Source organism: Hypomesus nipponensis, chromosome 22 (genome assembly GCF_054491055.1).
Source record: "Hypomesus nipponensis isolate SF chromosome 22, ASM5449105v1, whole genome shotgun sequence".
Taxonomy (NCBI): domain Eukaryota; kingdom Metazoa; phylum Chordata; class Actinopteri; order Osmeriformes; family Osmeridae; genus Hypomesus; species Hypomesus nipponensis.
This window is the reverse complement of record NC_140382.1, coordinates 10,744,798-10,761,403: the sequence shown is the minus strand read 5'-3', so window position 1 is coordinate 10,761,403 and position 16,606 is coordinate 10,744,798. Positions and strand designations below refer to the sequence as shown.

At 46.5% G+C, this 16,606-nt stretch overlaps 1 protein-coding gene across 1 annotated transcript in view; it reads right to left on the bottom strand.

Moving 5' to 3' along the window:
* sorbs2a (sorbin and SH3 domain containing 2a) overlaps positions 1–16,606 on the bottom strand; it is a 52,543-nt gene that overhangs the window by 24,361 nt on the left and 11,576 nt on the right. Inside the window, exons 3-7 of the mRNA XM_084686879.1 lie at positions 7,133–7,188; positions 5,812–5,895; positions 3,204–3,230; positions 2,944–3,068; positions 483–875 (exon numbers count right to left, since the gene is read on the bottom strand). Coding sequence (XP_084543005.1) covers positions 483–875; positions 2,944–3,068; positions 3,204–3,230; positions 5,812–5,895; positions 7,133–7,142 — 639 coding nt within the window. The 5' untranslated portion in view covers positions 7,143–7,188. The remainder of the gene's footprint in view (positions 1–482; positions 876–2,943; positions 3,069–3,203; positions 3,231–5,811; positions 5,896–7,132; positions 7,189–16,606) is intronic.

Sequence of the window (16,606 nt, the reverse complement as noted above, 5' to 3'; positions counted from 1 at the left end):
ACAATGTATTTCCCCCAAAATTAGAAACAGACCATTTAGTACCATTCAATAAGCAAATAGCAAAAAGTGTCAAATGTCGAAACATCATCAAGAGGTTAATGAGTTGAATACATAGTTGAATACATACACTAATATATAATACGTATATATTTATATGAAAGAATCAACAAATCAATACAATTAAAAACACATTTCAACAGGAAAGGTTGATACAGTGATTAGCTATCCCATTAGAGAACACAGAAGACAGACATTAAACAGAAGAAGGAGCAAAACACACAGGGGCACCACATCTGGTCAAGGTGAAGCAGCGTTTAGTTGGGGGCCACGCTCAAGCATGAGAACACGTCGGTGTGTTTGGGTGTGTGTGTGTGAGTCTCAATCCTCCGAGTCTGCTTCGAGGGATGGGGGGGGGGGGGGCAGCGTGAGGTGTGTATGTTAGTGCCGTGTGCGGGGCAGAGTGGCGAGGAGTGGATAGTTACGTTAGTCACTGCGGCGGAGGTTAGAGCGTCATCGGTGCCAGCGGTGGAGGCGTGGCTGAGGGTGGGCGAGGGCGTGGGCGAGGCGCCGGGGGAGTCCAGGCCACAGATCTGCAGCTCCTCCAGGAGGCCCGCCGTGGACGACGAGTAGTGGCTAAGCGCCGACACCGTCACCGGCGAGGCCGAGGGCGATGGCAGCCCGCTAACCGCGCCGCCTGCGTTCATCCCCGCCCCCCCACGGCCCGTGCCCGTGCCGGTGGCAATGCCACGCTCCGACGGGGCGTAGGGGGTAGGCGACAGGGCCTTGGGCATCAGGCCGGCCAGGTAGTCTAGGGAGTCGTAGCTGTGGCGGTGGTAGGGGGAGCGGCGGGAGGCGGGGTCAGGGGAGGGAGGGCTCTGCCGTGGGGAGGATGGGGGAGGAAGGGGGGGGGGGGTGATGAAGGGAAGAGATGGAGGGAAGGAGCGGAGAGTTGGAGGAAAAAGGGGGGACAGATGGAGGGGAGGAGGAGAGAGGTGGAGGGAAGGAGGAGAGAGATGGAGGGAAGGAGGAGAGAGGTGGAGGGAAGGAGTGTGGAAATTCATGGAAGGGGAGGAGAGATCGAAGGGGGAGGGGAGAGATAGAGGGTTGGAGGGGATGGAGGAAAGGAGGGGAGAGATGGAGAGTTTTTTAGAGTGGAGCCCCGCTAAAAGCCATTTAGCTCGCCACAAAGGAAAGACGCACATAGGAAGTGAGGACAGGACAGGAAGTGACTCATGTCACGCCGTGAACATTGGTTTACTTTCCACTGTGGAGGTAAGGTGTCTTGTTAGTGAACCAGTGAAACAGGTGTCTTACACAGTGCGGGGAAAGCTGTGAAAGTAGGTATTTGAAATTACATTTTACAAACTCACAAACACACACAGGTCATAGTAACTGTTAGTCTGTTGGTTGGTGGTGCCTTTTAAACAACAGTGCTGTTGGAGAAAAAAAGGTAATCTGTCAACGCTAATTAAAAGTTAGAGTATGTACCAACACATCTGCTGGGGCCGGTCTTGGTGGGACTGGAGGAGGAGTCTTCACCACCTTGATGTCACCTACGGCTTGAGCTGGAGCTGAGATTAGGGCTGGGGCAGAGGCTGGGGCCAGGGTAAAGGCCGGAGCTGGGGCAGAGGCTAGGGCTGGGGCTGGGGCAGAGACTTGGGCTGGAGTTGGGGTTGGTGCTGGTGCCTCAGGTGTCGGGGCAGGAGGTTTGGGATCAGGAGACTGGGGGCTCATCTGGATGGAGACAGAGGCAGCGTGACCCTGGGCCTGGGGGCCTTTTGACTCCTTACGGGGGGGAGGGGTTGGGGGGGGAGGGGAGGCCGGTCTTTGGGCCTTGGGCTGGGGGTGGAGGTGGTCGGGGGGGTTGGGGATGGTAACTGGGGTCAGCTTGAGGGAGGACACCTTCCGTCCACCCTGGGTGGAGGAAGTGTGAGTGGCAGTTGCAATGGCGTTGACTCGACATTCACTGTCAATGTCGTTGGTGAGGGAGGGCGGGTTCAGAGGAGGGCTCTGGGGGTGAGGATTGGACGGGGGGATGGAGGAGGAGGAGGTGGTGGTGGTGCTCTCAGAGTAGGAGAAACAGGAAGAGCTGTTAATGGCATAGGATTCCTTCAGGATGGCTTGCTCCTTGTGGGCTGAGGCCAGGGACCCAGAGTCTGTCCCAAACACCTCGGCCAGAGCGGAGAGAGAACTGTAGGAGGGGGGGCAGAGACCGGCGGGGGGAACTGGTAGCTGTCTCTCCTGGGGGGTGGGAGAGGAACCTGATTGACAGCAGGGACACCCAATGAGAGTGAAAATAAGAACAATAAAAGATATGTTACCTGGGAGAAAAATCATATTGGTCATTGTAGTACAAATCAACTTACAACGCATGTGAGGAAACATGTTTTCCAGGGATATGGGACAAGAAACAATACATTTAGATCAGTTACAAAACGTGGGGCGACCAAAGTGCCAAACTGACATGGAAGAGGTGGCATGGAATCAAACTGAGGGCTGTTTTAGAAGACTGAGATCTGATGTACATGGCTTGCTTCACTGTTCCCAAATGAAGTGCACACAGATACACACACACAGGCCTCTGGGGAGGGAAACCTGAAGATGGGGTTGGACATCCTTCATCCAGAGTCATGGACAGAGTTGGGACAGAAACTGGACAGAATACGTACACTGGTCCTTAGATCAGTGTCCTGTGTTAGTGTGTGTTCAGTACAGGGTGTGTGTATGCGTGTGTGTGCGTGCACATATGTGCATCAGTAGAGTATGTGTACACAATATGAGCATGTTCTTGGATGTGTAAGCATTTCTGTGTGTTTGTGTTTGCAGATATGTGAGTCAGTAGAGTGTGTAAGGTATGAGGCTGTGCTTGCATGTGTTTTGTGTAAGCATATGTGTGTGTGTGTGTGTGTGTGTGTGTGGGGGGGGGGGGTCCAGGGTGCGTACCTGTGAGGGGGACTTCTTGTCCTGCAGGTTGGGCCTGACGCTGCGAAAGCCCTTGGCAGCCAGAGAGGAGCTGCTGGCGTCTCCGTTCCTCAGGCCATCAGTGACGCTCCGTGACCTCCAGGCATCTGCACGCACACACACACACGCACACACACACGCGCACGCACACATACACAAACAAACAGTCAATGTCCCATGTCCTCCGGTCAACACCTGGCTTTTGAAAGACTACAACAGTGTAAACAGCGCAACTTGGTTACCTGAATCAGACGAGTGAGACTCACTGCCTGGGGAGGAGAAAGAACAAACGTGTATTAACACACAGCACCGGACATGAAAGACTTCCCCATGGGCCACTGCAGTAACTTTCACTGAAGTGAACAGGAAGCAAGGAAGAAACAGCTGAACAAGGGTTCTGAAGAAAAGTCTAAGTGAGCACTGAAGTACAGAAGAAGACGAACATGAGGGACACATTTAAAATGAACATGGAGGGGCAGAAGGGAGGGATGGAGGGGCAGAAAGGAGGGATGTGAGGAAGGATACAGTCTCGAGGGTGATTTGGTGGAGCAGATTTCTCTCATCATCTGAGAACCCAGTCAGCTCAGCAGAGGAGTAAGAAGACTGGTGGCTGGTCATTTTAACAGCTCTTTGAGGGTATTAAACATCCTACAAACCACTTTGGCAACCAAACTATAGATTAAATCCTGCTTTGAGTACCAGATTACAGATGCTTACTTTCCGTCCGTGTGGAGGGGAATGTGTGTTTGTAGGAGTACACCACTGACCGTCTGGAATTCGCGGAACGTCCTCTGCATCTGAGCTTCAGCCACTAGGGGACCTGACCACTACTACATCCAGAGAAGCTTGAAGACAGACACCAGGCCCTGGGTGAATCCTGTACCCTAGTTCAGTAGCTAATTGTAACAAGTACGTACAGGTACATTGGAATTATTTGGCCCAGCTCCTCTTGACAATCCCCTGGTGGCCTAATCTAAACAGTGTCATAAATAGTGTCAATCCTAATCTATTTGAGCTAGTATGCTTATCAACAACATCGGAAATCCATAGAACAACGTAAGATTCTTAAGGATTTGAATTTGAAGGCCAGAACTACATTACCAGATACACACACACAGACACATGCACACTCCCCTATTAGTAACACTGTCACTCAACCAGGAGATTAGAGTCAAATAGCATAGGGATTAAGTACCAATTATCAGAGCTGAGAGGGACTAGAAGAATTAAAGGCACCAAATGGGAAAATGCGAAGGAGAGAAAATGACATGAGAGATTATAGTTTAGAGGGACACTTAAATAGGTTTGCGTGTGTTGTGTGTTTCGAATCAAAAGTTAAAGTGAGGCTGTATAGACACAACCGGTCAGTTTCCCAACATGGCTCCCCTCACCTATTCATAACTGTAGGTCAAGTTTTCTAGAGTTGTCCTGGATGCATCTATTCCCGAGCACCACAGCTTTGACATCCCGTTTCCCACTAAGAGAGGGAGCGATGACAACGCATGCCAAACTATAAACCAGCCAGAGTCCCCGTCCTGAAAAAGAACTCTCTTCAAGTCTCACTGAACAGAGAAACTCAAGTCTTTCTCTTCCCAAAACGGACATAAATATTTGAAATTAAATTGGGGTATGGTGGTGGTGGCGAAGATGAAGGAGTGTGAGAGAGTGAGTGAGTGGGCGTGCGAGAGAGGCTGAGTGTGCGTCCGCCGGCCGGAACGGCGTTGAACATGTGATGAGCCTGAACCAGTGTTTGTATATCCCTGACAAGGCCTGATTGCTTCCTGCTGGTCTCCTGGGGAATTCTGGATGTTCTGAAAATGCTCGGCACAGACAGACAACAGCGTTCTTGACAGATGCTGCAGACCCTCTGTGAGAAGGCCTCCATATACATTTGGATATCGTCTTTTGACTCATATATCCATGAGGCCTGGGGCTACATAAAAGCCACAGGGGGTGAGGTTGATTACTTTGAAGACAGGGGGGATTTAAACTTTCAAAATTGCTGTGTGGGGTTTAACCCACCACTAAGCAACCACCCTGGGTTCATAAAGCAAACAGTAGGCCTCTCATCCAATTCCCACACAAACAAACAATACTGACTTGAAGAATGAGTGTGCGTATGTGTGTATGTATAAATGTGCAGAAACCAACAAGTGACTCCCCGTTGCCACCGTTTCATATCACAACAGCGCCATTTCTGAAAATGCAGCCTGCTTTCACAGCAATGGGTATACATTCCCCTCTGTCAGACCAATCAGGTCCCAGCTGCCACGAACCATCGAGCATCCAGCTTCCCAGGATGAGAGGGGAAAAAAAGCAAGTGAAAGCACTCCTCTGAGAAGGGAGAGGAGAGGGAGTAAACAGAGGGAGAGACTGCATGGGAGAGGTCTTGAGGGATGACGAACGAGGACCGTCAGAGGAAAAGAGTCAGACGGGAAGTGAAGGATGTCGGGAAAAGGGAAGTCAAAAAGAAAACAGAAACATTTACACAAAAGGAAACATTGACGTCTGGAAACAGAACAACATCTCAAGGTCCAAGAATGTTTCCAAAAGAGACCATTTAATCTCAGTAAGACAAAACATGCATTTCATAATCTAAGTCATGGGCATTTTCCATAGTTTACGTGGAAGCCAAACTCAACTGAACTCGGTTTAAACTTACCTCTGTCCTTGAACTTTTCAACATACAATACTGTCCACACAGAGTTTCTGGTGTGGGTCTGCGTGCATGTTACACAATCAGGTGGGAGTCTTTGTCCACACAAGCAAGCATGGGCTGGTTATACTGTATGTTAAAGCTGTGTATGTGTGTGTGTGTGTGTGTGTGTGTGTGCGTAAATGTGTTAGTACCTGTGGCCAGATTCGGTGAGCTCTGTACCCTCTTCATGGGTGAGAGGGTGAGTGACAAGGCAGCGCGAGCACGCCCTCCGCTATCTGGGAAGCATAGCCAGGCAGCAGTGGGAGCAGTGGGAGCAGTGCACACACACACAGCAAAGAGGGGGCAGAGCACATGCATTACAATGGTTTCTCGCAGGCTAAGCATTGGGGAGGGGGGGGGGATGGGTTGACAGCTCGTATCAAGCCGGATTGGAAAGTTCATGCCAAGTTTACTGGCACAATTCACACACGAATACGCAATAATTGTGTAAGGATAATGCAATACACACATGACAGCTTCCTGTGAATGTCTAGTTTGGTAAACAGGCTTTTGGGAAACACGAGGTGGTTCCAGGAAATCCAGTTTGATAAGAGCCGTCGACGGAGGCAGGACTGCGGCCATGCTGGCTCACTCAGCATGTGGGGCATTGCTGAGTAGAGCAGTTGGGATGAGGTGTTGCATCTTGGTACAATAACGTCAGACCTCATGTCTCAAAATTCTACCTGATAATTACTGTTGACTTAAGATGTTCGACTGTGATTATTTTTTTTTACATTGTCTTTTGTCACTGGCTGCGTTTCCTACATGTGCAGTACTGATGGGGATCATCTGTGCTTTACCATAAATACAACCTCAGTTTATGGATTATCAATAAATAATTCAGCAATAATTTCTGAACCTTCTCAAAGCACTTAAAAGACCGTGGACCTTGCACTTCTCTAAACATTAAATGTTAAACAACCGCTACAGAAGATTAGTATTGGAAGAAATCGCAACCACCGCTGGCAGCTATAAGTGAGTGTGAAGGAGGGTGATGAAGACTGAATGAGTCATTGGCGCTACAACGCTGAAATATTCACTACAGTTCAGGTGCGTGCCAAGTCTTACAACATATAGAAGCTATGGAGACTTTATTCATAAGCGAGAGTGTAATAAACAGTATACAGTAGCTTAATATGGAAGAAGTTCATCTGTGATGTCGGGAACAGCGTGTGAATTGAGCCACATGCGAACATGGTTATTCAACTATTCTTAAATTGTTGATCAACTGAACAAACAAAGCTGTAATAAAAATATATTTACGGTGTATGGTTCAAATAAATGTATAAAATTGATGTCAAGTTTGCAATATACTGTAGTTACAGCCAGCATGACAACATCATAGCCATGTAGAATGAAATACAAAATAATAAAATAAATAAACAATTATCATAGACCGGATCTGGATCTGCTGTAAGTGCCAGGCCATTATGCTACAATTCCACACAATGCATGGCCCATTGGTCTCCATACCTGTATTCATGTTGAAGGGCACTCCTTGCAGTTCGACCGTAGTTGGATACACTTTCCTGTAAGATATAATGAAGAAATAAATATTATACTAGTGCACAGTGCCCATGATGCAGTCGGTGATTAAGATGTCGGTGAGACATACACACACACAGATTCCTGTAATTATAGAAAGACAGTGTCCGTGACGTCACATACTGTACAAACTAAGATTTGCGCCACGTCTAAAAGACTATAAATCTCTGTTGACAGAACTGTGTCTAGCCTCGCACTACTGAATTAAATTCCATTGAATTCTATATGACCATTAAATGATAGGCTGGTGGTGTGCTTACTTCCATTAACTGTACTCAGAATATGTTGAATGCTAGAGAAAGAGAGAGAGAGAACGTATGTGATAGATGAAGGGAATAAATTGGCTCCTGAGATACCCCTGTGCTTATCCATCTGGCCCTGTTGTGTTGCAGAGGGAATGATGGATATGGCTGATATCGACGCTGGAAATGTTAAAGGCATTGCATCTCTCTCTCGCGTTTGTGTGTGTGTATACTGTGAGAATGGTGATGTGTGCAAGTCTTTGGGTACTGTGCGTGAGAATGGGGATTGTGTGTGTGTGTGTGAGAAAGAAAGATAGAGAGAGAGAGAAATTGAAAGAATAGCGATCGTGTGTGTGTGCAGGGTTTTTCCTGGCTCAAAATTATGCTTCGGTGCGTATAACGTAACGATAGTCTAGAGGGATGGTGGGATGACTAAATTGCAGCAATAAATAAACTGGCAATTTTTTTTCTTTATCCTGGAAGGCTTATGTGAGGTGAAAAAAAAGCCTTAGGCGGGCCGCCCAAACCTTTTCAATGCAGGAAAAACTCTGGTGTTTGTGTGTATGCGTGCAAAAGAGTGCGTGTCATAATCAGACTTGGCGTGCATGACAGATGCTGTAGGCGACAGCCCGCAAAGACTGCAGAGGGGGATCATGTGAGTCTGGTATGCTGAAAACTGTATGACACACACACACACACGCACACACACACACACACACACACACACACACACACACAGACAACCTGCTGTGAGGTGTATGTGACATGTCTGCCTCACATGTTAATGTGGCTAGTGCCAGTAGAACTGTGTGACACTTTGATGACTTAGACAAGTTAGGTGACTGGCAGACATGTAATTAGACATGGTAAAAGTAGTCAGGGCAACCATACGCTTGATGTCTTCAAGTATTTCCATGTGTTAAGGCTTTTAACATCTCTTTCAAGCACATGCCTCCAGTTTCCAGGCCTTAAGAGTAAAGTAAGTGACGCTTCTATCATAGTCTGAGTTGACTGTAAGGTTAGTCATGACTGAAAATGACGAGGGGAAAAAAAACAAACATTACGCATACAGCCGTTTACAGTGAACTGTCTGGGGACACAAAAAACACCAAGTGATAAAAAAAACAACAAAGATAAAGCGTAGGATTTGTTTACAAATCCGCCAGACGTGTGCAGCGTCACTGCTCTCTCTGTGGCCCACTCAGCGGAGGGCACAGGATTGGCACATGGCGTCGCCACCACAACACCACAGACTGTTTACTTCCAGAGAAACAGAAGTCTTTCCAGAGCTAAATTACAGAGAAACATTGATGATGGAGGATGTGAATATACGTACTTGTCCATCAACAAGTCAAACTTATAACCATGTTGCTAAAACCCGTACTGTATGTTGTACTTGGAGTTGAAAATGTTTCCTTTCATTGCTGTTTGCTAAGTGTTTCATACAATGTTATGTCTCGTCGGGTGGTCTGTAAAGAAAGGTCTATCTAAAGTGTGTACATTTACAACACTTACTGCAGGATCTGACATAATGGACATTGGTCAGACTTGTGTTTGGTATGTGTGACATGCTGTCGACATGTTGTTCTTTTCCGTAGTCAACAGCTGATGAGCTTAATGCATGCTCCCTTCCTAACACCTGATGATTGCTCATATCAATAACACAGGCTTGTTAGTTGAACACAAGCCCTTTTTGAAGTCAAATTGCCTTGGGAAAGTGGATATGAGTGGTATTTGAGATGAGATGTATGACACGATATGAAAGTGTAGTTAACCATGTTGACAGTTTTACAACTTAGCCTCTGATGGTAGGACCCAGTAGGGGGCTAGTAGGGATTTATATGCTGTCAGTACTGATTATCCTTATGGTCATCCCACAAATCCAGCCCTGTACAAATGCCTTTGAGTCTGTGGTAGGATACTGAACATGTAAAGAGTTATCAGAATGAGGCATCTAAGTGCATACCCTTCACATACCCACACATCTTTAGAGCCACAATGCATTGTCTTTGTGTTTCTCACAGTACAGTACTTTGCTGGCAGTGTGTGTGTGTGTGTGTGTGCCAGGGCAAAGGCAAACACCACTTTGCATTCCCCCTCTCAGAAAATAGGAGAGGTCTAAAAATACAGCAGGTGAAAATGGACCGGGGCATTGCAGAACTTCCCACAACAGGAAGTTGTTGCCACAGCCGACTCCATGTTTGCTTGACTGTCTGGTAAGTGTTGCATTATGGGTTGTGCCAGCTGTGGCAGGAGCCAGCTGGAGGGAATGTGCTGTATCCATTCCTTCCTCTTCTCCTCATACCGTTTCGTTCTGTACAGTCCAACTAAAAACTGGACTGATGTGGGTAAAAGCTGATTGTCATTAAGCATTTTTAAGTCACTGGAAATGAGGGTGAGGAAAGGACATAAACAATGGTGTTCGATCACCTACAGTGACCTAAAAGTAACCAAGCCACTTCTGGGAGGGAGGGAAGGAAGTCATGCTAGCCCAGAGAGACCTCAGAAAGCTAACTTCTCATAAATCTCCCTAAGGGAGCAGAGGGGGAGAGAGAAAAAGAGAGAGAGACAGAGAGAGAGAACGAGAGAGAGAGAGAAACACACACACACAAACACACCTCTCAGCTGTGCCTACTGGACCCACACTCCACTGGGGTAAATCACAGGTCCGGTGTCTAAGCCTGTCGCCGTCCAAACGAGTGCTGGATTATGAACCCGATCATGTTTCAGGGGGCCAGACCAGCGGCGACACAGCAGCTGTGGGGTAGCGCTATGGCGGGAGACTGGAACCAATCTTGCCCCTTCTGTACGCTGTCTGTAACCAACCCTGACCCTGCTCATAGTTGTCTGAAGTGAAAGTATTGAACTGTCAAAACCTACTAGCAATCTTTCAGCTAAACTCTCTTCACAAACCCTAGACTGAAACACACATTCGGAAACATAGTAGGAAACACAGTAGAGGACACACTAACATACTTTGAAACACACTGTCAGCGCAACCAAGCTCAGAGATGACACCAAACATCAAACCTGCAGTGTACAACACCAGGTATTGGTCCAGTAAAGTACAAACCGAGTGGGCCGGGAATAATAGCCCCACTGCTCTCATGCCTGTAAACCCAGTCCCGGGTCTCGTTTCAGACGGGTGGAGATCCCGTGTGACAGGGGCCCTAAATCTAGCATGGCGGCTGGCGTAGCAGTGATTTATAAAGGCGAGTGCGCTGCTATGTTTGTGAGGCATTAGCTGCCAGCACCTGATGAATCCCTGGACAAGCCCTCGCCACCGATCAACAGAATAATCACTTATGGAACAGGGTGGGGAAGGATGAAAGGAAAGAGGAGGGAGAAAGGGAGGGGGAGACTGGGAGACTACAAATATCAACTGATTCAAAGAGAGTGAATGGCGACGCTGGTATGGGGGATTTGGTGAGACCTTCCTGACAGAGAGCACACAATGTTTAACAATGACTTTAGGAACCGAACAGAGACTTTGACTGAAGAGGGCATTCCTCCTTCAGGCGACGCACTGGAATGTAAGTGTCCGAGGCTGTTTGATATGTAAAGCACACACAGACATTACAGGGGCACAAACAGTACAGAAGCAGACAACTGAAACTATTAGTGGAGCACTGGATTCAACAAAAATGACTCTGGTGGGTAGTCCCTCTTCCAAGCAAACCATGTCTTCAACCAGACACACACACACACACACACAAAGGTGTGGCACGATGAGACGCAGTATAGGATGTCGTAGCAGGGCCATAGCTGGAGTGCCTCGCATAGTGCAGTGTGCGGACGAGGGGTCTATGTGGGGTTGTAAACGTGAAGTTGCGTGTCAAGGGACGTGATCTTGACACCGTTAAAGGCATTACTGAGAGATAAACAAACATCCCAATGAAACTCGGTAAGAACCATAAAACTTTTTTTTTTTTTATGGTGCAGTCTAGAATGCAACTTCTGGTCTGTTTGATGTGTGTACATTCTCTCAGATGTCCATAGAACAGAACAAGGTGCAGGTTTAAATATGATTGGGATTCTGCCTAATTGGTGAGCAGAAAGCAGTAAACAGTCAGATGATATGTGGACAAGCCATGCCTATGCTAGGAGGTAACAGGACAAATATGTCTGCAAGATGATGCAAGGCGGTGATCTTATTGGATGAGTCGGGGTGTAGGGTAGCCAGTCCATCATTGTGGATTGACACTGTCCTTTAGCTGTATCTCAGTATAAACTGAGTTTTTCATTTATTAAAGTCAGCTTAGCAAGACATTAATCACATGAATTGGTTCATGGAACACGGCAAATGATCCTGTCAATCCTCTAGCTAACGGTTTAATATAACGGTTTAAAATATGGCATTTACAGTGCACACATGAATCAGAATGTAATGTGATTTTTTATGAAGCATGTATGAAATGTGACTTTTACTGTACATCCCTCACACAATAATAGCCATCGGCTTTATCAGCCTTTATCAAAGTCAAATGGATGATAAACTTGCTAGAATGTTTTTCTAGGTCTAGTATTTGACATTCAGTTCTGTTCCCCTTAAAGTCAGACAGAAAGTTTCGCAGGCCCCAAGTTCACATAAATAACCTTTGTTTTTATGACCTCTTTTCAGGGGTGAGTTCATGGGCTTGCGAAATAAATCCTATTTCTCTGACACTTGTGGTGTCACACTAGATTTTTTGGTACCACAGAGAGTCTAACAGATATAAAAAAACAAGTAAATTTCCGCTAATGCAGAATCCCTGTATAAGTGAATTATTCATGGTTTCAAACTCGATAAATATAGGCTAACTTTACATTGTTTTCTCTCTGCTACAATTTTCTCTGCTTTGCATTTTCTTGAATTTCCCCTGAGAGTCAAAACAAACAGCTAAAACACACTGTAGGATTACAGTGGTTTATCTTCCAATTGTAATTTAGCAGCTGGTCTAGGCCTTTGGTTCCTTGTGTGTGTGATTACTTAAAATAGTATGCAGTGGGCATCCAGACACGCAGCTTGTTGGTATCATCGTCCAAGCCACAGCTAGCCACTAAGTCCCACCTCACGAGACTCGTTAGCCCAGTCCATTGAATGACCAACAGGGACTTAGTATCTCGTAGATTGAACCACTTGAAACAGCAAGGGGGTGTTAATGCACTTAACTGATTAGATAACACCTGTAGTGGTAAATGCTTCCTTCCCACAGCTCTCAACTCGATCATCCTCATCAATGCACATTGATGGACTGCATTTATATAGCACTTTTCTACCTTAGTGGCACTCAAGGAGCTTGAAATGTTTTGCCTCTCATTCACCCATTCATACTCTCACTCCTACACCGACGGCGGCGGAGCTGTCATGGAAGGCGCTGGCCTGCCCATCAGGAGCAACTTGGGGTTCAGTGTGTTGCTAAAGGACACTTCGGCACAGGGCCTGGAGGAGTCGGGGATCGCCAACCTTGCGATTAACAGACGACCCTCTCCACCCCCTGAGCCACACTGGTAACCAGGAAGTGACATTCTTCCAAATACGTCCCTTTGTATTTTTGCTCTCTCTCCCCCATGACCTGGCATCTTTTTCAAAGTGTGGGAGCAGCCAGCTAAAATAATGATGACCTCAACAACATAAAAACACTAGTGGCAACAAATGTAATTCGGAAAGATTGGGGGTAGAATCACAGACAGTTTAGATGGGTTTCTCAAAAAATTGCAATCAGTGTCAGCATGCACTTTTAGGCGAACATGCAACATAATGTGGAAACATAGCGTGGAGACGTGCCAGTTGTCAGGTCTAATGTGAAGTAGCAGCTATGTGGGGTGTAACAGACCTCGCTGTCGGCTGAGATACAAAAATGTAATATTATGCAGAAAATTACAGCATGCCATGGACTGCGAGCTCTGCTCTCAGACAGTAACTGCAGTGTAAGTCTATTGAGAACATACTAACGTGTCAAAGAGAATAGATTTCCAAGAAAAGAAGAAAACCCATTGTTGGGTGAGAGATCGACATGTTGAACCAGTTACAACATAGATACAAAGCAGATGCTTTAGAGATTGCAGTTCTACTCCAACCAGAGGGTATTGGTTGTCTGCTCTTTGATTATAGGTGGTTGCTCTAAATTAGCGGGAAGCCATGACGCACCAACACACAGCATACCAACAGAGGCTGTCAAGCTGATAACTGCAGTCCAGCTTCCATATCAGAACGAAAGATCTAAGGCCTGGTATGAGTGTTACTGCGAACGACTTGGTCATACTGCCATGGTGAAAGACTAGTTCCTAATGGTGGTTTCTGTGCTCTCAAAACACAGATAAGACACACACTTCACTGTGGCATGTGTCTGTTCCAGGTCAGTAATTGTTCGAGGATGATTGCTGTGTGTGTGTTCACACAGACAGCAGCACATCAAAGATAAGCTGACTATGTTTGCCCCCGTCAGCATGATGACCTTAGAGAACAGTAAGACACACACACACACACACACACACACACACACACACACACAGCATGTCAGCACATCTTTAGAGAAGAATCATCCTAAATCCTCCCAATGACCCTTTTTAATATAGGCTTCAACATTTATGCTGAGGCTGCAAGAAAATCAACACGAAAACCATTGAGGTGCTCTGTAAAAAATAGTTTTTGGCTCTGGCGTTAATGGAGGTAGACGAGGACCAATATTCTGAGGTGGATAGGTAATGACTTTACTTTGAATTAAAGGTAATTGAGCCCTGAAGAAAAACAAAAATAACATATTGTGGAGGATATTTTTGAACAAAATTGAGAAGCTCTGACCCAAGATGCAATAGGAGTCTGAGAAAATAACTGAATGTCTCTCCAAGTCCAAAGTAAATTGCTGTGGAGACATAGCCAGCCCGAGTATTGATGGACAGTGCGACCCCTCCAAAAAAGGCAAAATCTGCGGTCTGCTCCCTTCCTCAATTACTGAACTTGGGCCAAGTTATTTTAGTTGTGCATTTTTGTGGGAAAGAATTGGTGGCACAAGAAGAGAAAGGAATGGAACTTAAAATACAAATTTGAGGAGGTTAAACCGTAATTGGTCTTTGGCTATTGTGCCTCTGTGGGTAGAGTCCATTTTATGGTTTAACTGAGGGGTCCAGAAACATTCCTTCCAGTCTGTTCTGTCAGCTCATTGCGTTTCAGCTTCGAAAAAAAGTCTGAAAATAATAAACAAAATGCTAAATATTAAAGCCTTGAGCTATGTAGAACAACGAACAGAAAATAAAGTTGACTATATTCTGAATAATCCTAGATTATAACAGTTCATCTTTTGGCTGATCCTCCCACTGTGGTCCACATGTCCATAGACCAACATAATCTACAAATATTAGCAGGAAGCATGTAAAAGTCCTACAATCATTAAGTTAAAATGTATCCTTAACCATAGTCTGCAAGCCAATCTGGATACCTGAAGACTGATAGCGTAACACCAAAGATTAGTTTTTTGTCTAGGTCCCTATTCTTCTTGGTCTAGAACCACATCCTACTTAGAATTCTAGAACCCACTCCCTGGCATTATAAATGGTCCCACCACCACCATCATCATCTCTCTATGCCAGTCAGTCCAACAACACCCCACTGTTATCTTGCAATCTGTTTGTTCAACCCCCACACTCATTAGGCGACCCCCCTCTGGTGAGATGAAAGGAGATGAGGTCCCCACAGTGACCTCCTCATGCCTGCTCGATGCCCATACTGGGCACAACAGAGGCCAATGTGTCCGGCAGATTGCGTCACGATGCTGCCTGCTAACGAGCGTGGCCACTGGGCTGAGAGTGCTAATGCAATTACGCAATGCTGAGGCCCGGCTGTTTGTCGGAGTTGTCGGGGAGGAAAGGAATGGGATGTGACATGGTGCGGCGTTGGTGGGGGTTCCTCCCCAGCCAACTGAACTGAGGAGGAATAGGTTTGAGGGAAGAAAGGATATCTACTGACAGAGTGAGAATGTAGGCATAAGAGAGAGAAGCGGGACGTTGGCAGGGAAAAGGAGAGAACTGATATGAAGAATGGAGACGTGACGACGGAGAGGGAGACACAGGGAAATCAAGCAGAAACAGACTCTGCTTCACCTTTTCACAAGACGAGAACCAGACCGACTGACACAGAGAACCATGGGGAAAGCAAACAAAAGGTGATCGGAGCAGGCATAACCAAGATAGAGCATGAGCGTGGTTGATCCGGCGCTGCTATTAACATTTGGCATTATGTAAGCAGCATGGGGTCCTCTGGGGACGAGGCATTCGCATCAAACAATACCTCAAGAGCTGCGGAGGCTTCCAGTCCCCTGCGACTGGAGCCCACGCAATTAGAGCTCAGCAATAATGGCCGGTAATTACAGCATGTAGATGCTGTGACCATGGAAGTTCTATCTAAAACCAGAGACCAGAGTACCAGAGTCAGACAACTGGTTTGGAAACTCTTGCTATGTCACATTAGAATTGATCATCTCCCTCCCAGAAATGCAGTGCTGCACTACGGTGGCATTGAGCGGTAATGGAAAATTATTTGTCTTTGGCTAAGTGCGATGACTCAGTCACGTGGGTATAGAGTAAACCCAGGTTTGACACGATTGATCTGCCACAGTTGGCCTGAAAGTTTTTGCACCATGTTTCATCTAACCGAGTGTCTGGAAACAATCTAACTGGCCATCTGCCTCTGGACATGGCCGTGTCTATATACCTGTCTACAGGTGCCCCTGTTAACTCTGTAGAGAGCCTGGGCCCGCCGGCTGCCAGCACCCAGAATATGTCTGTCTGTGTTTGTGTTTTGCTCTGGCAAGGAAGCCTTGTCAACGGCAGTATGTCACAGTCAACAGATATGTACATTGGACTGAACAGGCTGTCTCCAAATCATTTTGCTGGTGGCATCAGCTGAACACAACACACAACCTCCCCAATACAGCAGATAGAAGCAGTCCATGTGACAGAATAAGAAATGCCCTCCAATAAATAGAAACTGAATAATGAGTCACACCGACTGACTGCGGTTTTCAAGTGTTGACAAACCCTTTCAAACCGAAGCTTTGATTCTCCAGTTCCCTTTTGGAGAGTGACATCACATAAGTCTCCTCATGAAGAAAACATAAGACGGGGCTGACTGTCGGCGGACTTGTCAGATGATGACTTAATGGGAGTCTTTCTTCTTGAAAGA